The sequence below is a fragment of the Aphanomyces invadans genome (assembly GCF_000520115.1).
Source record: "Aphanomyces invadans strain NJM9701 unplaced genomic scaffold supercont1.26, whole genome shotgun sequence".
NCBI classification, from domain to species: Eukaryota; Oomycota; class Saprolegniomycetes; order Saprolegniales; family Verrucalvaceae; genus Aphanomyces; species Aphanomyces invadans.
The window spans coordinates 397214-416256 of NW_008580171.1; the positions used below are offsets into that span (position 1 = coordinate 397214).

The 19043-nt window shown below is 55.2% G+C and overlaps 9 protein-coding genes across 10 annotated transcripts; 4 read left to right on the forward strand and 5 right to left on the reverse strand.

Annotated features, from left to right (window-relative positions):
* H310_10445 lies at positions 1-2080 on the reverse strand. 2 transcript variants are annotated; one of them, XM_008876841.1, is made up of 9 exons: positions 2031-2080; positions 1895-1986; positions 1765-1848; positions 1668-1716; positions 1568-1617; positions 1457-1515; positions 985-1409; positions 750-939; positions 1-700 (listed from the first exon to the last, which is right to left on the reverse strand). In XM_008876841.1, exons 1-9 carry the CDS (start codon positions 2061-2063, stop codon positions 384-386), a joined length of 1299 nt encoding a protein of 432 aa, XP_008875063.1. In that variant the 5' UTR covers positions 2064-2080; the 3' UTR covers positions 1-383. The 2 variants fall into 2 exon arrangements, with proteins under 2 accessions (XP_008875063.1, XP_008875064.1); XM_008876842.1 differs by having other exon boundaries at positions 1-939.
* Positions 2081-2929: 849 nt separating this feature from the next.
* H310_10446 (hypothetical protein) lies at positions 2930-7680 on the forward strand. The gene is made up of 11 exons (XM_008876843.1): positions 2930-3262; positions 3309-3367; positions 3418-3638; positions 3698-3751; positions 3798-4787; positions 4839-5228; positions 5291-5655; positions 5727-5781; positions 5917-6443; positions 6586-6874; positions 6921-7680. The coding sequence occupies exons 1-11, from the start codon at positions 2943-2945 to the stop codon at positions 7563-7565; spliced, it is 3915 nt and encodes a 1304-aa protein (XP_008875065.1). The 5' UTR covers positions 2930-2942; the 3' UTR covers positions 7566-7680.
* Positions 7047-8428, reverse strand: H310_10447 (hypothetical protein). Its single transcript, XM_008876844.1, has 4 exons — positions 7982-8428; positions 7838-7934; positions 7684-7792; positions 7047-7615 (listed from the first exon to the last, which is right to left on the reverse strand). Exons 1-4 carry the CDS (start codon positions 8421-8423, stop codon positions 7592-7594), a joined length of 672 nt encoding a protein of 223 aa, XP_008875066.1. The 5' UTR covers positions 8424-8428; the 3' UTR covers positions 7047-7591.
* Positions 8429-8479: 51 nt separating this feature from the next.
* Positions 8480-9377, reverse strand: H310_10448 (hypothetical protein). Its single transcript, XM_008876845.1, has 2 exons — positions 8909-9377; positions 8480-8861 (listed from the first exon to the last, which is right to left on the reverse strand). Exons 1-2 carry the CDS (start codon positions 9351-9353, stop codon positions 8647-8649), a joined length of 660 nt encoding a protein of 219 aa, XP_008875067.1. The 5' UTR covers positions 9354-9377; the 3' UTR covers positions 8480-8646.
* A 178-nt stretch (positions 9378-9555) lies between these two features.
* H310_10449 (hypothetical protein) lies at positions 9556-10401 on the forward strand. Its single transcript, XM_008876846.1, has one exon. The coding sequence runs from the start codon at positions 9562-9564 to the stop codon at positions 10207-10209; it is 648 nt and encodes a 215-aa protein (XP_008875068.1). The 5' UTR covers positions 9556-9561; the 3' UTR covers positions 10210-10401.
* Positions 10402-10781: 380 nt separating this feature from the next.
* H310_10450 (hypothetical protein) lies at positions 10782-12357 on the forward strand. Its single transcript, XM_008876847.1, has 7 exons — positions 10782-10907; positions 10951-11151; positions 11202-11267; positions 11316-11492; positions 11582-11677; positions 11728-11992; positions 12041-12357. Exons 1-7 carry the CDS (start codon positions 10815-10817, stop codon positions 12154-12156), a joined length of 1014 nt encoding a protein of 337 aa, XP_008875069.1. The 5' UTR covers positions 10782-10814; the 3' UTR covers positions 12157-12357.
* A 261-nt stretch (positions 12358-12618) lies between these two features.
* On the reverse strand, positions 12619-14311 carry H310_10451 (hypothetical protein). Its single transcript, XM_008876848.1, has 4 exons — positions 14155-14311; positions 13374-14103; positions 13058-13328; positions 12619-13012 (listed from the first exon to the last, which is right to left on the reverse strand). Exons 1-4 carry the CDS (start codon positions 14284-14286, stop codon positions 12694-12696), a joined length of 1452 nt encoding a protein of 483 aa, XP_008875070.1. The 5' UTR covers positions 14287-14311; the 3' UTR covers positions 12619-12693.
* A 1737-nt stretch (positions 14312-16048) lies between these two features.
* On the forward strand, positions 16049-17086 carry H310_10452 (hypothetical protein; the record flags this gene model as incomplete). Its single annotated transcript, XM_008876849.1, has 5 exons — positions 16049-16155; positions 16216-16353; positions 16399-16452; positions 16497-16712; positions 16763-17086. Coding segments are annotated over 5 exons (791 nt in total), but the record flags the coding sequence as incomplete, so codon positions are not given.
* Positions 17087-17265: 179 nt separating this feature from the next.
* Positions 17266-18412, reverse strand: H310_10453 (hypothetical protein). Its single transcript, XM_008876850.1, has one exon. It carries the CDS (start codon positions 18364-18366, stop codon positions 17368-17370), a length of 999 nt encoding a protein of 332 aa, XP_008875072.1. The 5' UTR covers positions 18367-18412; the 3' UTR covers positions 17266-17367.
* Positions 18413-19043: the final 631 nt, after the last annotated feature.

Here is a 19043-nt window from a genome sequence, read left to right on the forward strand (position 1 = left end):
ATTCGCACTCGTTGCTTGCACTTGATTGGCCACTCAATTATCCTTCCAACGCGATTGGTTCAGTTCTTGTGCGTGGCCCGTGAAGATCGCGCCGTCCACGCGGAGCAACGTCGCGACGAGAGAGACTGCAGTCGCGATTGCGCTCGATTTCGCAGCAGCCGAGTCCAACACATTCACCGCAGGACTCGTGTTGTCCTCAGGCACAATACAACTCGCCAACGCTTCGACAAAAGTGTCCACGACTCGCTTCAGTCCTCGACACGCAGGTTGGTGCTTGGTTTCGTCAGCCGTAAGACCGGCTGAGCGACGACTCAATCGCCGCACGATCGCCCTTTCTGTCTCACCTGCGCCTGTACACACTGCCGGCTCCATCACCAAGTTGGTTAGCACTTGCATAGCTGCCTATGTCGATAATCATCATCGCACTCGGATCGCATTCGTCGTACTTGGACGACGTGATCGGTTTCTTCAAGCGCCATGTCATCGATGACATCCATTGCTATCGTCGACATTGGTCGTGTTCGTTCCATCAGTGCCGCGCTCTTTCCTGGAGATGCCGGATCGCACGTCAACGCAATATACGTCACGCCAGAGAGTTCGAGGGCGTAAGCGTGATCGAGCATTCCAAGGTCCGCTTCTTTCAATTCCGTCGCCGTCCAGTCGCTTAGAATAGCTGCTCCAGTCACAGCTTGTACTGCATCTGCACAAAACGTTTGGTAACCAAATTTGCCCTGGTCCGTGTGGCCAACCGATGTGTTGAATCGACAAGCGTTCGATGGATGCGATGCCGACGTCGCTCAAACGTGCTGCCAGGAATGCGGGGATCTTCTTCTGAGAGAGGACCATTTGCACACCACAAGACTTCAAACGCTTGGTGACCGCGGTCCACCCAGCCATCTCGGCCTCTTGAACAAGTCCCGACGTCGATGGCGCCATCACCTGGAAGTTGGTCAGTTGTACAACATTCATATCGGGGTGGCTTACTGAGTGATACGTTTCCGAGTCGACCTTGACAGTGACTTCAATGTCACTCGTGGGGGTTGGGGAAGGTCGAATAGTAACATTGAAGAGGACAACTTTGACGTTTCGAAGCGGAAGGTGGGTAACGTGGCGGCGCCCAGGAATTAGCACAGTGTGGTGCATCACCACGTCGTTCACACCAGGAAGGCGCTGCCTTGATGCCACGACTCGAACGATCGGCGGTATCGTTGGATGTTCCAACAACCAAGGAAGGTGTTGCACAAACACTTGCATCAACGTGGCCACTGTCGATTCCGACACATTCGCGACAAACTTGGGTGACACAATGCCTCGTACAACTGCTGCAATCGCTTCCGCGTCACTCCAATCTAAGTCGTCTTGCATGTCGTGGAGCTCGTCCAACGCCCAGTCCTGCGCAAGGCGCAGTCCTAGTGTCATGGCCATGACACAACATGTTTGGATGAACATTGCACACCCGAGAACAATCGGTGCTTTGGGATGCTTTCCAAAGCGCTATGGACTCGCCGAAGCATGCTACAATGGCCCAGGCAGTGACTTGTCATGCAGCGGTGTCGGAGTGGCGTACGAGGAGGCGAGCATGATGCAAAACAGTCCGCCGTCTCGATGTTGCTTTAGCTACACCATCTACTGTGACGCTCGCACTTAAACAAGGAAGAATGACATACATGGCTTTGTACATATTGCGCGAAGAGTGTGCCCATGGAAGATGTCAACCTAAACAGTCCGTCGCATGGCAAGTGGATTCAGCGCTCGAGCACCCACCTCAAGTGTTCCATGATGCGTTTGGCGCTCGATGTTACAATACAAGCATCGCCACAGTCTTTGTTTGGTTGAATGACGATGCATCTACCACGACCACCTTGAAGACGTGACTGGATTCCCGAAGCAGTACCGTCCTGTTGGACCGTGGGCCATCGACGCAACGTCCCAGAGCTCCTCCGCCAGGAGTGCCATGTCTCGGACAACCTCATCTTTCGACGATACCTACGTCGAGCATTATACACCGCGGCATGTCGATATAGGCCTACGAGGATGTCAAATGCCGGCACTGGCGTTGGCATTCCCACCAGCAAAGATCCAATGTTGCTTGGAATAAGTGCCATAATTCGACCAAAATCTGATCGAATTTGCATCATTAGCCGAAGGCGAGCAATATGATTGGCCAAAAACATGCGCTACAATTGGCTAGGATAAAATTCCAACCATCGCATCGACAAATCCATGGCTCGATGAGGGTGCGCATCAATGGCTTCCAAGCCGACGGCCTCAACTCGAGACGCCGAATGAGTGTGGCAGCTTTCACCAACGTTTTAAACACCCCCAGCAGGTCGCATTAGGTCTTGGACTTTCATGTACTTCGAATATGATTCTAAATCTGAAGTGGTCATGTTTTCGTGTATTCTTGTCGAGTATTGTTGAGATTTCAACGCAAAGGGAAAAAATTATCTTCAGTACACCATGTCGGTCTTGGTTCAATGGGGCTTCTATCGTGCTCGCTTGTTCCTTTGTACTACGTAGTATAAGGTAAACACCAGCCGTCGATATCAAGATTTGGTTCGTTTTATATCTGGAAATGCAGTTGTTTCAATGTGTTTTGAAGTTATACTTTTTCTTTAAAGCTTTTCAATGTACTGAGCTATCTAACTTTCTATATTAAAACACTATATTAATAAATACTTCGAAGTAACAAAAAGAACCTACTTGAAATACTTCGAAGTATTCAAATAAATCAAATAAATATTGAGATAAATAAGAAACTATAACAAAAATTTGTCGAGTCCACCAAATTGGCAATTTTTCTGTGACATGTCAAAATTGATCTTTATCGTGCGATCCCTCTGTGGATATTTCGATATCGTGAAAAATGGGAAATATACAACTCTTTATCCGGATAGCTTTGAACACGGCAACACGACGTTTGCAATTTGCAACGTGGGACGATGAATCCGCAGTACCGGGAGCGCGACCGCTTGATGCATGCCCTGGCAGAGTTTGCGTCGCATTACGCAAACGAATCAAGGAGGAGGAAAAGGGACAAGGCGTCGTGCGCACGGAGCGATGTCCTTACTTGGCTTGACCAACTGACTCCAATGGAGCGAGCTGCCGTTGCTTCGACCGTGGATGTGCCGTTCGTGCGGCTTGTCATTCAAATGACAGCAGTTCCCAAGTCCAAATTCAAAGCACGGGTTAACGAATTCCAGGTATTGCGACCAACGCCCAAGCAGAGCAAAGGAGTGTCTTCCTTGCCGGTCTCGACCAGGTATCATGCCATCCTTCCGTAGCTTCCATGGCTTAGCCTGTTGTAGCACACCTACGTTCAGCCGACGCCCCGTCGTCAAGAGTCGAGATGGCGACGAACTGATAGGTAGCCTGCGCGGTCGCATCCAGCACGGCATGACGCTTTCCACCACGTAGTCCCACGAACGGCATCGTTTGACATTGCAGCCCACACAGTCGTGACATACATGCGCTTAAGCAACACCCACAAGTCGTGCGACACAATAGGACCGTGCGTATCCCTTATCGAGAGTGTGGAACGCTTCGTGGCCCTCATGGACACCGTCACGATGGGTCATTTCTTGACCCAACCTCCCGACTCGGCCACGATTAAAGCCATGCCGTGGTCGGAACTTCCGGTGAGCCAGCGCTGTCTCCATCGATGGTTGTCGGCCACACTCTCATCTATCGGTCGCAGTGGCTGAAACGATATGGCTACTACTCGATCGCCACGTATGTAGCCCACCAAATGGTACCCCACTCTCGATGATGTCGCTCGTCATGGTTTGCCACCGTAGGAGCTGCAGCTGTGGCATCACTTCAGCCTTCGGAAGCAAGCCCTCATGATCCCAAAGATCGGATGCTTGGCGACTTTTCACTTGGCTCACGAATGGCAGCTTGCTTCGCAAACAGTTCAAAGAGATACGCTTCGACGCGTCGCGCTGTCGACGAAGCAATTCATCTGTGCACTTAGCCTGGAGCCCCCCACACTGGCATCGCTCAAGGGATCATTAAGTCTCCTCCAGGAGGTGATGACCCCATCCTGTCGTCGTACCAAAACAACCTTCGTCGACCCGAATGGGACGTCGGCGGTGCCGTGGTTCAGCTGCACACTGATGGAAGCAGGGACGCGGCCACAATTTGCCATGGTCAAGCTGCTTTGGGCCGAGGAGTTGCAAAAGGAATGCGCCAGTTTGCTCAGGCAGTCTCTATCGTCCACTGCCAACGCCAGCAACGATGGAGTTCCTCGCTCGGATCTACCACCCACACTTAAGCAAGCGAAGAAGAGAGCCCAGGCGAAACAACGCAAGCTCAAGCTTCGTGACAGTGCGCTACATCGCACTCGGCTCGACGCTGTCTTGACGCAACTGAAGCGAACGGTTGAGGGGAAGCGGAGACAGGTGCAGGCGACGAACGCATTGGTGGCCCAAGTGTTGTCCGATCTCGTGGCACAAGTTTGCGACCGCAATGCCCCACCGCTTGCCATTCCCAGCACACCACCACCACGTCCTGCCGAACAGAGTGTACGAAAGAAGCGCAAGCACAAACCAAAGAAAAAACAGAACTTCCCGCGTGGTCCGTCGCCCCCATCCAGCCCCCTCCGCACGCCGCCATTGACGCCGCTCGATTTCGAAAGCCCCACGAGCCCCAGCACGACGACACCCACCTCAATGTTTGACGCCCCAGGAACGCTCCCTCCCTCATCGTACTTTGACTCGTTCCATCATCCGTCCGATACGTCGCCGCCCTTTTTCCCGACCACGTCGTATCCCCCACCTTTTGCCCTCGTACGAAGCAATTTCTGTAGCAACGTCAGCAACGATGGGGTACGATTGTAGGACCAGCACCCCGACGAAACCTCGTTTTTTCTGCCGAGATTATTCCAAGAAGACGCTGTCCCGCCGCTCTGTCACAGCGCTCAACCGACCACGACACAAAACTGGATGCGAACGTTTTCGACCCTGGACTGGCCGCACTCGTTTCAGTGGCGTCACTCGGAGACCCGTCTGCCGACGTGGATGATGGAGCCGCCCCAAACTCCCCGGGACAGGTTGACATGCTCGTCTCCGCCGCCGACTCCGCTCCCGTCTCCGAAACAAACGGTGCCATGTCACACCTCGCCGAAAACCACGTCCCAGCCGCCTTTGGTCATGATCGATCAAGCGACGCAAGCTACAGACACCCCAGAGGCCACGGCCCTGCAGGCCATCGTGGATTCCAACGCCAAGGTTGTTCATATGCGAGTGGATTCAATCGATGACGCGGCAGGATCGTTGAGGACGGTGTGTAGGCGACAAATGCGCTTCAAGTCGAAGTCGCACAGCTGCAGCACACGGTGCGCGAACTCCAGGCGGCGGTGTTTGCGCTGCAACAGCAGCAGACGAAAGCGCCCCTTCCCGCGCCACCCCCGCCGCAGACCACCCATCGCTACAACAACCTGTTCGTGTCGGTGCCAACGTCGCTTCTTCCTCCCAAAACGAAATTGCACTGGGATATCTGTGAGTTTGTGACCCACTTGCAAGCTGAAACACACAGCCGCCTCGCGGCGCACACGGCGGTCAGCCGGTTCTGCGTCTCGGCCGTGCAGGCGCTGTGGCCGCGGGCTCAAGTCCGTCCATATGGATCGTTCGTGACGGGTTTGTCGCTGCCGTCGAGGTGCGTACAGGGCCATGTCGTTCGGATTCCATTGGAACTGCGCGTGTCAGCATCCAACCATGGCATGGTAGCGATTTGGACTTGGTCATTTGCCTGCCCAAGGTCCGCCGCGACGAACCCGCCGAAGTACGTTGAAAAGACCTACCTGTCATCTTGCGGTGGAGCTAGCTGTTGTTGAATCTGTCATGCGCTTGCGCCGGCCAACTCTCGTTTGACTAGTCGACGTGGCTGTGCGTGCCCATGACGGGGTGTTGGTTGTAGGCCCCGGGCGTGCTAGAAGGACGCAATGCTATCAAGGAAACGTGGCAGCAGCATCTAGCTCGAAAGCTCCGGTCCGAGTCGTGGGTCGTGCCCGAGTCAGTCAAAACGATCCCCAACGCTTCGATCCCGATCATCACGCTGCTCACGACGGCACCGTACCATGTACGGCTCGACATTTCGTTTGAAGGGCCTGGCCACAACGGCCTCGCCACAAACGACCTCGTCCACTCATTCCTCCATGAACTGCCTGCGCTCGCGCCGCTCATGCTAGTCCTCAAGACGTTCATCATCGATCGAGGACTGGGCGTCGCGTACACGGGCGGCCTGTCGAGCTATGCGCTGCTGCTCATGGTGACGCGATTTCTCCAGGAATTCGAGGTCGGCAATCGGACGTGCCACCCCGAAGCGGTCAGTACCCAGTGCAACTTGATTGTGAGCACCCAAAGCCGCACGGATTTTGGCACCATGCTCCTCGGGTTCCTCAACTTTTACGGGTCCAAGTTTGACCCGCGCCAAACTGGCATCAGGTAGAGATCCCTGCCTGAATTGTATGGTGGCGCGTCGACGTGCATTCGCGTCTTCATGCGCTAACGAGACCGAGCGAGTTGGCGCGGTGGATCGCAGGCTTTGCTGCGCTCGATGACGAGAGCTAACGAGATGGCGATGTAGTGTGGCGTCGCGATGTTTTCTCGATCGCGACGAGCTCGTGCAGCACTCGACGGCCGCCACGACCGTGTGGCACAACGTCCCGATGGAGCACGTCCAGTTCGAGAACCTCAACTTGAGCTCGCCTGGTTCGAAGCGACAAAACTTGCACCGCGACCATTGGACCGGCCCCGCGCCGTTCAAGCCGTGCGACTACGACCCGCACAAATTTGACCCGATTTATATCCAAGACCCGCTTCGTCCTGGCAACAACGTCGGTCGCAACTGCTTCCGGATCATGCAATTGCGGCGGGTACGTGGGTCGCGCACAACGACAGGGTGGTCGACATGGGGTGTAGGCGCTGGCGAGTGCGTGGTCGACGATGAATCTGGACGGTCCCATCGCGCTCCCGTCAAATCGATACGTTGGCGGTGTGCCCCTCCACCCCAACAATTTGCTGCGGAGCATCCTGACGTGTACGAACGAGCCAAAGTACAAACCGCACGCACTGCTGCCTCTCGACACGCCAGGCCATCATCACCCCACGCCACCGCTCACGTTCCAGCACCACTACCAACCCCACCACCATCCCCTCCACACGCAACCGCTCGCGTCGCCGCCTCGTCAAATGCACATTCCACGTCAACACTCGGCGACAAAGGCAATCAAGTTGCCGACGACTCGACAGGACATCCCCCAGCGCAGGCATAGCGAATGTGTGAATGACGTGCAGAGTATCATCAACGCCCCGACCGACGACGACCTGTTGCGCAGTCCGGCCAGCGCCCGGTCGTTAAGCTTTGCCGACGTCGTGGTCAAGCAGTTGCAGCGTAAACAACTTCGGCACCAGGCCGCTGTCTCACCGACCGTTGCCCGGCACTCAGTGAAAGACGACATCGAGCACGACGACGACGGCGTCGTCGAAGCGTCGGGGGGCGAAGAGCCCTCCGCCATCGACGAAGCGAACGCGATGCAGGACAGGAGTTGTACAGAAAGCGAGTGAATTCGACAGGGCGTCGACGGAGGTCGCTACGAACGGCAGTATAGAAAGCCCTGGACATCACGTTGATGTGAATACGGAGACTGTACAAAGACAAATGAATCCATATGACATCACGTACATGCTTTTCCCGTTTGCATTTGATCTGCTCGAGCTTCATCAGGGTCTGCAGGATGTCCTTTGCCTGGATCACGTTGATGTTACTGGCTTTGACGAGTTCGCCGATGGACCTGTCACACATCAGGTTGGAGCGCTGGTGCTGTCGGCAGTCTTACATGCCGCGAAGGGAGTCGGCCAGTACGAAGAGTACACGCTCGAGTTTGGCAAGTTCTGGGGCCGACTGGTATTTAGGTGGAATTCTAGATCGAACGCCTACGTCGATATCATGATCGGCAGCATTTCGGTGCATGCAAACGTACCTTTGGGCCAGTGATATGATCTGGGAGGCGGGACTGGCGCGGGCGGTGGCGCATGTTGTTTCTTTGCTTTCTTTGGTCGAAGCGGAGGGGGGTCGGCACTTGGTTTGGGTGGGAAGGCGCTGGCGATTTTAAGCACAGGGATCTTCGATGTAGGCAATACTGTCGGAAGAGAGACCAAGGTAGTTGGTGCTGGTGCTGGCACGCCGGACAGGTTGAAATTTGCAGGTGGGGCCACCGCAACCGTGGCATGTTTGGGCAGTGGCGACGAAACGGGCATCTCGACACACGTTTTCTGCAGATTGATGGCGGTGAGAAATGTGCCAAAGGAATCGTTGAATGCTACGAGCCCGTTGTTCACGCCCGATAGTTTCTGCACGTTCTTGTTCAGGTCCCGCATTGCGTGCCGCAGTCGATCGAGTTCTCGCTCGACCTCGGCATGCATCGCAAGTTCAAATTCTAAATGGGAGATCTTGACCAATCAGAATGAACGAAACCATCCCTCGCAAAGGTGGAAATATTTTCCGTTTTCAATATATCTCCATGCAAAACTATTAGCTGGATTGTGTTTCACATTGGCGAAATGTCCATCGTGAACTCACACGGAGACCCTTGGTGTTCAACTGACCGAGCGAGTTCATGTGGCCCGGCCATGCAACTTGATTGTGCTAAAAGCAGGCTTGAAAATACCGCTTCCACCAACTGGAGGCGGCGCCGATCCGGTCGGGAAGCAGATGGGCCATGTTGCAACGAATTGCGTCCAAGACCAAACGATACAACTCGCGATTTCCGTCACTACTCAAATGAATACCGTCGCAAAAGTACTCGGGGTGGTCCTGCGTCGCCGTCCACAAATCCACAACGGGGATCCGCAGTTCGGAGCCTAGATAACGACGTGACATACGTAGCAATGGATGTTTGAAGGCTCACCGAGCTGACGGCAGACATCGGCGTAGGCGTAAACGCGTTCGTTCTGTGGAAGACCAAAGACCTCATCGACTACGGCGGGAGGAGCAATGAGTAGGATCTGTGCCGAAGGACATGCCTGAGCTACAACACCGAGAATTCCTCGCATTGTTGTGGTGTACTCCTCCAAAGGGACCCCCGACCGATAGAATGCAGGTGCTGCGTCGTTCGTGCCGAGTAAAACAGTGATCAGAGACGGCGAGAGTGCTGCCAGCTCGTCCCGAGATGCCGCGATCTCAGGCAGCCACCGTCGAGTGGTCCAACCTGATTTGCCCCAGTTCACCACGGCGGCACGGTTGCGGTAGTCCTGGCACAACATCCACACCCACCCAGACTCGTCTGCTTTGGCACCATATTCAGTGATCGAGTCGCCCAGGGTTACGACCACCGGTAGTGCAGTCGCCACCATGCTGTTATCGTGCTGTTATCGGAGAGACAATCGTCCGACGGCATGGTGAAAAAGCTCGAACTAACGTATTTTAAAATATTTTAAAATAAGTAAATAGAATACGTATGCTGCGAACATTCAATAGGCTGTGGATACCAAAGAAGAGCATTTAATGCTACAGAATTTGTATGTCAGGAAATATAAAATGTACATAAAAAACTTGGACGAAATGACCTGTCACAGCCACCCAAGCATGGCGACAGCGTCGTCGACGGCCGCGTACTACACGTTTGCCGAGTTTCTCAACCCAAGCGAGCGCAGCACATACTTGACACTGCCGCATGCGACGCAGATTCGTCGTTTCGAGGCATACCTAGACTTCCTTCGGTCGAAACAAGTGCAGTTCCCGACTTCCAAGCGTGCTGCCACGTGCCGTGCAGAAACGGTGGAGGGAAGCGTCGTCAATGACCGAATGCAGTTGGCGCAGCTCGTGGCAGGTCAAACCCTGAGTGGTTTTGGCGTATGCGGCACAACCGAGGGATATTTGCCTCAATGCGACCTCAGCATGGCGGCGGCGTGGCTTGCCGATGCCATTGGCCATCGATACGCAGTCGAGAACCCACGCGTCCTCAATAGCCGCAGCTTCATGTTTTGCTGGTGTCACGCAGAAAAGCAAATGCTCACGCACCTCAGCCGCCACATGCCACACAAAGACCGACCGTGGCATGCGATTCGAGTCGTCGTCGACCGAGACATGTGTTCCGACTGCATCGCGTTTGCCTCTGCTCTCGCCACGCACGAAAACGCGTCGATTTGCATTCGCGACCCCAGCTGCACGCGCGTGTTTCGACCGAATGGCCACATCGAGTCATCGTGACGAGAACAAAACCCACCGCATTCAACACGCAAACCAACTCGATTCGATCGACTATATGATGCATGGGGCAGCGAACAATTTCCTGCCAAACGCATACGACACACCAGCCTTTGCTCGTGATGCGCCGTCGAGGGAGCGTTAGACCAATGCCCACATGTAGACGAAGCCAAGCTTGGATATTCAACGAAATGCCATGACGTTGTTACACAAATCATCCGATCTTGTTCCGTCCGCATCGCATGGAGCGAGCGCACGATGACCCTTACGTGAGTCAGTCTTCTCGACCGTGCTACCATCGTACTCGACATGGACACGAAAACAAAAGGATCACGCGGGATGTACCCACTTTGCTTGGATGGGACATTTCTCGTCAGCGCGGTCGGCTAGAGACCATGCACCCCCAGGACTACGTCTGGACCAACTATGAGCCCTTGTGTGTCGACGAGGAGTGGTGGGAGTTGCGTTGTTCCGCTCCATGTACATGGCATGCGAGCTCTTGGCTCTCCAACGATGGCCCAGTCGTCGCACATGCAAGACTCGCTGGGCTATAAATATTCGCAGCACAATTTTCGCGCTGTAGACATTCCTGGACGCCCAAGCCCACGATGCAAGTCAAGCCAACGACGGCGTCACTTGCGCAAAACCTGTGGCGGAAGAAGCGACTCCTGACGCAGGAGGTGCTGCAAGCCATTGGCAGAGTATACCTCCGCCGTGCGAACCACGTTCTCACGATCGATGTAGACGCAGCCGAGCCACGACTCCAAGTTCAAGCTTGCGCTCGACAACTTCGTCGCGTACATCGGCCACGTCCGCGTAGTTGCAGGTCGTCTTGACGCCCACCGCGTGGCCCTCCTTGCTCTCCACGGCACTTCCACGGCACTCGATGCAGTCACTGCGGCGAGTTCAACCAACTCGACCTCCCATGTCCGTGCAGAAATTCTGGTATGGCTGCTACATGCTACCCGCCATCCACTGACTTGAATTCGGCTCAGGATGCGGCGCTGTCACGAGCTGTGCAATCGTTGGAAGCTAAGGCGAAGGCTCTCGAGGCCCATGAGGTAGCTCGTACGCCTTCGTTCCCCGCATCGGCACACAACACGTTCCAGGACTTGATCCGAGCCCGCGCGGCGGCCAAGCTCGAGGTCGATAGCCTGTATCGCCTCAAGTCCCCGCGCGTCATCGCTGCGACCAAGTTGCTCGAAACATTGACCGACAGCCTCTTTCGCGAGTTTGCTCATGTTGAAGCGCATCGCGACCAACTCATTCACGACGACCTGGCGGCGGTACGCTCGCTCATGCTCGTCGATCGTTTCAACGACTGCACATTCCACTGGACGCGCCAATTCACGACGAGGGACTCGCCACTGCGTAGGCGCACCTGGCGATTCAGTCGTTCTTGGCGACGTTTTCCGCACCCCCTCCAACGTCGAGCACATCCCGCCATGCGCTTTGCGAAAGAGAAGACGAGGTGCGCCAGACCTGCCGTCGAGTGCTCGACTTGATTCAACGTGTGGCCAGCTCTTGGCCGAGTACTTGGCACCAGAGGCAGCCCGTCCCAACGGAGCCATGGTGCCACCACCGGACGACTCGATCACGGACGGAAAAAACCCGCACGATGGGGTCGAAGTTGGCGACGACAGCGCGGCGTGGATGGTGGTTCCTTTGAGCCCCACAGCGCCCCGACGAGAGACCATGCCACGAGCCAAGTCGGCGCAGTGGATGACCTCGCTCAAGCGTCTTTCATCGCACCTCAAGCCTCGGCCATGCTGTCCACTGGAACTCGGTACAACGAGCGGCCCGTGCTGTTTCACTCACATGAATGGATGGACAGGACAAGGTGGGCGAGGCGAGAGCAACCAGGTCGAGACTCTCGACATGACCGCGTCCGACAGCTGCGTGTTTGGGTCGCATCCGTCATTGCTGCAGCTCGACATGCCGCTCTCGTGAATGCACATTCGTTGCTGGGTAACGCAACGTGCGGAGGAGCACGATGCCACTCTTCCCTCCACGATGGCGCGCAGTCTGCGGCTTGTTTGGAGAGATAGATGCACCTGGACTGCGTGGTTGCAAAAGATTTGGGCCCCTGTGTGATGCAGAGTGGGTTTGCATGGCCAGAGGGAGGGTGGCGCTTCCGCACCAGCATCGCCATGGAGCAATCGTTTGTGGCATCCATTGGAGCGCATGAACATCATCGCTTCCAACAGTTTCCTTGCGGGGGGCGCGAGGGGACCTGACACAATTCATGTCTCGGACTGGCGTTGCCCGTGTGGGCGTCATTTTTATGCCGGTCGATGGCGATCGCCATGCCAATGCGTTATGCCCATGCGCACCCTACACCACTAGAGGCAGTCTGGTCAATGTGCGCCTGCGGCCGAGGGCGGCGCAGGAACCACACCACTCGACGCCTCGAGCACAAAACAAACGTGTCCTTCGAAGGCGTGCCATCCGCATTCAAAACCATCGTTGCAATACCATTCTCGATCGTTACGCGCACTTCGAGTTGGCGCGCGCTTGCGCGGCGTCTGCTAGCGCCTGCCAACTGCGCGTCGACAGCACGTACGCGCCGCAGACCCCGGCAAACGTGTATCCGAGCGTCATGCCAATCCACAGGCCTGGGAGGCCCCACCCAAACGGAAACTCAAACACGTAGCCGACCGGGAGCCCAAACAAAATGTACGACACGAAGTTGATGGCAGCTCCGTACGCTTGCAGCCCACACCCACGCAACGTGCCTTGGATCGCGGCATTCACGCCATCGACAAACTGAAACCCGGCCACGATGACGGCCACTTGCGCCGCGAGCCTACACCACCATCAGTGCGAAAATGGCATCGTGTGCGTCCCCTACTCAATCATGGCCGTGTCCTGCGTAAACACGCGGGGGTACATGAATCGAAATGCAAACACGCAAATGCCAGTCACAAGCGAGACGCCGCCAGCGAGCACCGTCGCGACCAACGCAGCTATCTTGGCCCGCTTCGGCCGGTTCGACCCGAGCGCATTCCCGACACGAATGTTGCCGGCGACCGCAATCCCGAGGTAAAACATGTACACCGTCGCCGTGATGTTGACCAGGACAGCGTTCGCCCCGATCGCGACAATCGCGTTCGGGAGCAGGCCTAGACATGGTGTTGGGAGCGTGCGGTGGACAAGAAAGCGTCTACCTGCCAGGAGCGCGATGATCTCGTAGCTCCACCACTCAAACACCATCATGAGCATTCCCGCCAGGCCGAAATAGATAAACTCGGGGACGCCTTGGACTGCCGCGCGCAGCTGCCACCCCGGCCAGAACGCCAGTCGATTCTTTTGCAAAAAATACGGCAGCAGCGACAACGGGAGCGCCATGTTACCCAGCGTTCGACTGATTGCCGCGCCCAGGTACCCGCACGGCGTGTGGTTCACCAGCAAGTACCCCATCACGACGTTCACCATGTTGCACAGGATGGCGCTGTACAGCATCGGCAGCGCAATGTTCTGGGCTTGCAAAACCTTCTTCAGCAGCTCGTACGCGTACAAAAACGGCAAGCCAAACGCCAGGATCCGCGAGAACGACCCACTGAGCGCCGCCACGTCTTCGGGTTGGTTCAAGTAGACCAAAATGTCGGCACTGTAAAAGTTTGCCAGGAATATCGGGACAAACGCCGCGCCGAGCACGACTGTCCCCGTCTGGAGATACAAGCCAATGTGTCGAAGGTTCCCGGCACCATACGCCTGCGCGCACAGTGTGTCCATGGCCGTGGCAAGGCCAATGCCGACCGACAGCGCCGTCAAGTTGAGGTACATGACACTCAACGCGGCAGCGTCGACAAAGCGTTTCGTATCTTCCGCCGCCATTTGGCCCACGAGGACGAGGCTCACGAGGCCAGGCGTTAGCTCCAGCACGTACGTGAGGACCTGCCATGGACATCAGGTTGAGGAAACGACTAGTTCTACACATAGACCCACCACTGGGTACGCGAGGCGGTACATCGCGGGGACCTCGTCTCGAATGATGGCTTGCATGTCCGCCGTGTCGTCCACCGCGGGAGGAGCGCGCTTGAGCGGCAGTAGAGGCGACAATTCTTCTTGCATCGCCATCGCGTTGTGCTCTGGGGGAAGCGGGGAGTTCCAAAGTGGCCACCAGCTTCAACGTTCACTCCAACCGGCAAAGCGTCACAATATGTCATAAAACGCGCGTTTAAACGCGTTTTTCTGCATTCCAACTCGCAGCGGGAGAGCTTCTTTGCGTGTGGTGGGAGCGGAAACCCAGTCATGCGTGCAGCCAGATAAAGCATGCAAAAGCACGCGTGGCCCCGTTGTGCGTGCTTCGTTCGCGCTCGCTGGACGTGATATTACCCCCCCCGTTTGACAGCATAGCGTGAACCTCTCGCATGTGGCGGGATGAGGGGCGCTTGCTTGAAAGAGGAGTGCCACTTCCACTTTGAGAGAATGCCGTTAACCCGACGTTGGTGAATCCCCCTTCCATCCCCGCAAACCAAAGTCAACTATGCCAAGGGGCATTGTACGTACTGCTAGCTGCGTGCCCTCTGCTCTATAGTGCCCGTCACTGCTGCATACAATGTGGTTTCCTCTGCTGTCGCGGGGCTTTCGGATTGTTGTGTGTGGTGTGTTTGGTGAAATCTCGCATTTTAACGGTTTCTTAAACGTAGGTTTAATTGACTGGTGTCTCACCGCATCAACGAAATCCTGTCAAGCCACTTCAATTCAGGAGATGTGGTGGAAATTTTATCCAAATTAGGTCGATTTTTGCCGAATTTCCCATCGATGTGGGAATTTTGCTGCGTTTCACCAATTTGGTTGTGGCTTTTCACCCATCCGAAACGACCAAAGATCGCGCTCGCTGAACTGTCCCGAGACGATGCCTTCGCGATGCTTGCACGGCGCTGCAGCAGCTCGTGCGCCATGCTAAGCATCACCCCGCCGCAGCTCGAGAGAGGATGCTCGAAGGGAGCTGCTTTGTAGCTTGAGTACGCTCACCACAATGACGAACGACGTGTGCGTTTGACCATCCGTGGAAGGCGGTCATCACCACGCATGCGGTTCGAATATACCTGAGAACGGAAGGCATAGAGAATGTCCCTCGGGTGGACGGGGCAAACTTGGCGAGATTCGTGGCTGACACTGCTCTGCAGCCGGTAGAGAGACCGCGGTGCTAGCCCCGAGTGGCGCGTTTGCAATGGATGAGATTGTTGCTGCCATGAACTAAAGTATACCACGTGCAATGCAGTCCGAACCGGTTTGAGTTGATGGCGCGAGTGCCTCATGGCGGGATGTATCCGACGAACTCAGCGCATGCCACAGTGCACCGAACGCTTCCGCCGATGCTTTCACGTCGCCCTCCCCCGAGTGAACTTGAGCTGCAGAACAAGTTGTACAAGACTTGCGTCGGGATGTGTGTGGTGGTTGTTGGTAGGCCCCTTCCCCCTCCCACAGGGATACAAGGAAGGGGGGGCGCGAGGTAGATGCAGGCCAATCGTTCATTGTATTCTCAAGCAAGTGAACCCGTGCCAAATGCTCGCGACGTTTCTCCATGTTCGTTCATGTTGTTATGACGACCGTTGCTGGATGCCAGGACATTCAGAATGTACGTCTCGCCGTCGATGCATACTTTAATTCAATGAAATGAAAGCTGGACAATTCTCCAGAGACAACCACGACGACGAGAGCACGGGACGTTTCACCTACAAATGCCTTGAAAATTTGCATGACATGATTACGTCTTATCGCGTACGAGGGAACGACGTTTTTTTGTGAATTGCAACCTTTCATTTGAATTTTATATGCCATTAAATGCCGTCTTTTGTTATTTTGAGGCACCACATACATTCTGACCCCATGCCGATGCAGAATCGGATTCGTGGGATGAATCCACCGACGTACGCACCTCCCGCTTACGCGCTGTCGTCGTCAGGGAGCATCCACGTCCAAGCAACCGTCATGTCCTCGGTATAGTGATTGCTCTGTCCCCATGCACTCGACAGTCGTGATCGATTCGCCACGAACTAGACTACGTTTGCCTTGTCCCGAACGAGCTCCGAGTCGTCGACTATGGCTTCGAAACCTCCCTCGGAAGTCAAGCTGTTCGAGAGCGCCAAGGACCGACGCATGTACGAGGACATGTCCGATCTTTATGCTATCATCAAGGTATATCCATGGAGCATCGTGCCAAGTCATCACTCGACTGTGTAGACCACTGAACACCTCGAGACCGCATATGTGCGCGATGCGATCTCTCCCGAGGAGGTCTGTCGTCCCCTCCACATTTCGCTAGATTCATTGCATTGTAGTACACGGAAGCGTGCACCAAGCTGATCTCCCAATACAAGACAGCAGAAACTGCCCTCCGAAACGCAGGACATCTTGTGTCAATTGATGCTTTCTTGGCGCATTATCGACTTGATTGCCCGCGGGCCGTCGAGCGGCTGGTGCGTCTTGGTGTCCCGGCGACCGTCGTGCACAACACGACCAGTACCAACGCCGACGCTGTCAATGTTGCGCAAACGGTATGCACATTGCGACTTCTTCTGCATATACCTCACGGTCACTACCACAGGTGCAACACTTCATTACCCTCAGCGACGCCCTCAAGATGAACATTCGCGCGGTGGACGAAGTGCAGCCACTCCTGAGCGAGAGCATGGCCTCCATCACGAAAGTAAAGGGTTTGCCCCCCACATTTGACGGTCTCTTGAAGCTCGAGCAGTGGCTGCGCGTCCTCAATGCCATGCGCGCGTCCGACGAGCTCGACGACAACCAAACGCGCCAATTGAGTTTTGACCTCGAGCAGGCGTACACAGGTTTTATGAGTTTTTTAAACAAAAGCGGATAACTGTAGAAAAGAATATTTTCAAAATTTGAAATCCACGGACATATCTCCGATCCAGTGTCATGAATGGCAATGCATCATGACGCCCGTGGCCGCACAAGCCGGTGAATTCGTAGATTGTATCGCATCCTAGTACCACATAACGAAATAGCTTTCGTTTCATGGTGTACCTGTTTGCCTCGCAAAGAGAATTGAATCTCTGCTGTGGACCACACAGTCTTCAATATTTTCCACTGATACACCGAACATATTTAGTTTTTTTTTGACTTCTTGGGTTGTTTTATCATTTTAACATATCACGTTTAATTTTTTTCGAAACTTTTATTCCCACTTCACGCCCGACGCATGCGCCGAAGGCGCTCGTTCATTGTACATCGCGAGCCAAGACCGACCGACTCCGCTGCCACGACCAGCGCATCGCTCTCCTCTTGCATGCGCTCAAGCTCTTCCATCATGCGCCGGACGTCTGGAGACCGACACAGGGACGACTTGGGGAGGCGCCTCGGTGGGCTTGCAACGATGAGCCGTTTCGTCGACACAGGTCGTCCGCTGGTAGAAGTTGGCTCCTCACGCACCTTTCGCTTTGTGGCGACTGGGACGTCGGGGGTACTTCGGTCCTTCCTTTCTCGTGGCCCTTCTTCGGTGATGATGGAGTCGACTGGGGGCTCAAGTGGTTGTGATGGGGCCTTTGCGGCTGCTGGTGCCACCATCCAACAGTTGAGGGCGTCAGGGGCTACCCAGACAACCTCATCGTCTTCGGGGTCGCACACATCGTCCTGGTACATGTCAAAGTCGTCGTCGATCGCAATGGTCGACTCGGAGCAGCGAACGGCAAATTCGAGCTCACTGTCAGACGAAAAAGTCGATGTCGTCGATGTTGATCGATGCAAGCGCAGCATCGGTGGTTCGTCAGGCTTGCGCGTGTCGATCGAAGTTCGAGATAGATAGGACAACCATGCGTTCATGGACGGAAGCAAGTTGATGCGGAACTTCATGTTGTTGCCTGGATCGTTGTGCATGTCTCTGTCGTCTGACGTGGACGACGTCGGCGCGGGCGTGGCCACCATGGAGAACAAGATCAATGCGCCGATTGAAATTGCAGCCAATATGTTGAGGACATGGGGCACCATGATGCAGTTCCACACGCCCCACGACAGCAGGAGCGGTGCCAGGATCCAATGCACGCTAAAGTACTCGCTGTGCTCTTGCGATTTCTGGGTCTTGTTCGTCGATGCACCTAGGTCGATCGAATGAAAGTCTTTTGTCCACGGATGCATCTCGCTAGCAGCGGCGGCAGCTCCTCTCTTTCGCACGTTCGATTCCGTCTTCATGGCCTCGCCTCCCTACGACAACCGATTGCCGGAACACACAATGACCTGTTGGATGAAAGTAATCGTCGAACGAAACCGAACAGGAACAATAATAATATAAGTGTTTCTTATAAATATCCTATGAATATAATAACAACCACGCAATTCGCTCTCGGTGACACCATTTCACCAATCACAAGCGTCCATTTCAGGAACTAATTCAGGGACGGAAGACATGTCCACGTCAACCTGCGCCCGCTCAAATCTACGGGACATGCAGCAGACGCCCGTGATGCAATGGCCTGGTCGGCGATACTGCGCTGTGCGGAACCCACCCTTCCACCAGCGGTCTATAGCGCATTGAGTGGGAGCATCCGTCGGGTGCGACGGCGTGCTTGTTCTTCGGTTTGAGCCAGTGCGACAAAATATCGGAATTTTGCTCAGAAAAGGCCCTGGCGCACACCGCAACGGTCGCACCAGAGGACCGGCCGCTGCAACCCAGGAATGGGTTGTATGGGCATGAACTGAGCGCCCATGCAGTAGGTTGGGACTCGAAATACGAACGCACATCGATGGGCAAGATTACGTGTGTGCCACCGTACGGTACAAGATTCCATTACAGTATGGGTAAGAGGCAGAGGTGCGTCGACAAGTTGAACGTCACCCCTCCCGGAGTGAGTTTTGTGCGGGTAACCATC

Bases quoted from the DNA above. Each gene is read 5' to 3' on its own strand.
- H310_10450 (XM_008876847.1), top strand. From the start codon at position 10,815: ATGCAAGTCAAGCCAACGACGGCGTCACTTGCGCAAAACCTGTGGCGG. The intron at 10,908-10,950 runs GTATACCTCCGC...CGATCGATGTAG, and splicing joins TGCTGCAAGCCATTGGCAGA to ACGCAGCCGAGCCACGACTC. The intron at 11,678-11,727 runs GTGCGCCAGACC...ACGTGTGGCCAG, and splicing joins TTTGCGAAAGAGAAGACGAG to CTCTTGGCCGAGTACTTGGC.
- H310_10447 (XM_008876844.1), bottom strand. From the start codon at position 8,423: ATGCATGCCGAGGTCGAGCGAGAACTCGATCGACTGCGGCACGCAATG. The intron at 7,935-7,981 runs GTACGTTTGCAT...ATATCGACGTAG, and splicing joins ATCATATCACTGGCCCAAAG to GCGTTCGATCTAGAATTCCA. The intron at 7,616-7,683 runs GTACGTGATGTC...CGTGATGTCCAG, and splicing joins AATGCAAACGGGAAAAGCAT to GGCTTTCTATACTGCCGTTC.
- H310_10449 (XM_008876846.1), top strand. From the start codon at position 9,562: ATGACCTGTCACAGCCACCCAAGCATGGCGACAGCGTCGTCGACGGCC.
- H310_10451 (XM_008876848.1), bottom strand. From the start codon at position 14,286: ATGGCGATGCAAGAAGAATTGTCGCCTCTACTGCCGCTCAAGCGCGCT. The intron at 14,104-14,154 runs GTGGGTCTATGT...TGTCCATGGCAG, and splicing joins ACCGCCTCGCGTACCCAGTG to GTCCTCACGTACGTGCTGGA. The intron at 13,013-13,057 runs GTAGGGGACGCA...ATGGTGGTGTAG, and splicing joins CAGGACACGGCCATGATTGA to GCTCGCGGCGCAAGTGGCCG.
- H310_10446 (XM_008876843.1), top strand. From the start codon at position 2,943: ATGAATCCGCAGTACCGGGAGCGCGACCGCTTGATGCATGCCCTGGCA. The intron at 3,752-3,797 runs GTACCCCACTCT...TTGCCACCGTAG, and splicing joins CGTATGTAGCCCACCAAATG to GAGCTGCAGCTGTGGCATCA. The intron at 5,229-5,290 runs GTTGTTCATATG...GACGGTGTGTAG, and splicing joins TCGTGGATTCCAACGCCAAG to GCGACAAATGCGCTTCAAGT.
- H310_10445 (XM_008876841.1), bottom strand. From the start codon at position 2,063: ATGCCAACGCCAGTGCCGGCATTTGACATCCTC. The intron at 1,618-1,667 runs GTATGTCATTCT...TAGATGGTGTAG, and splicing joins CGCAATATGTACAAAGCCAT to CTAAAGCAACATCGAGACGG. The intron at 940-984 runs GTAAGCCACCCC...ACCAACTTCCAG, and splicing joins ACTCGGAAACGTATCACTCA to GTGATGGCGCCATCGACGTC.
- H310_10448 (XM_008876845.1), bottom strand. From the start codon at position 9,353: ATGGTGGCGACTGCACTACCGGTGGTCGTAACCCTGGGCGACTCGATC. The intron at 8,862-8,908 runs GTGAGCCTTCAA...GTCGTTATCTAG, and splicing joins CGATGTCTGCCGTCAGCTCG to GCTCCGAACTGCGGATCCCC.
- H310_10453 (XM_008876850.1), bottom strand. From the start codon at position 18,366: ATGAAGACGGAATCGAACGTGCGAAAGAGAGGAGCTGCCGCCGCTGCT.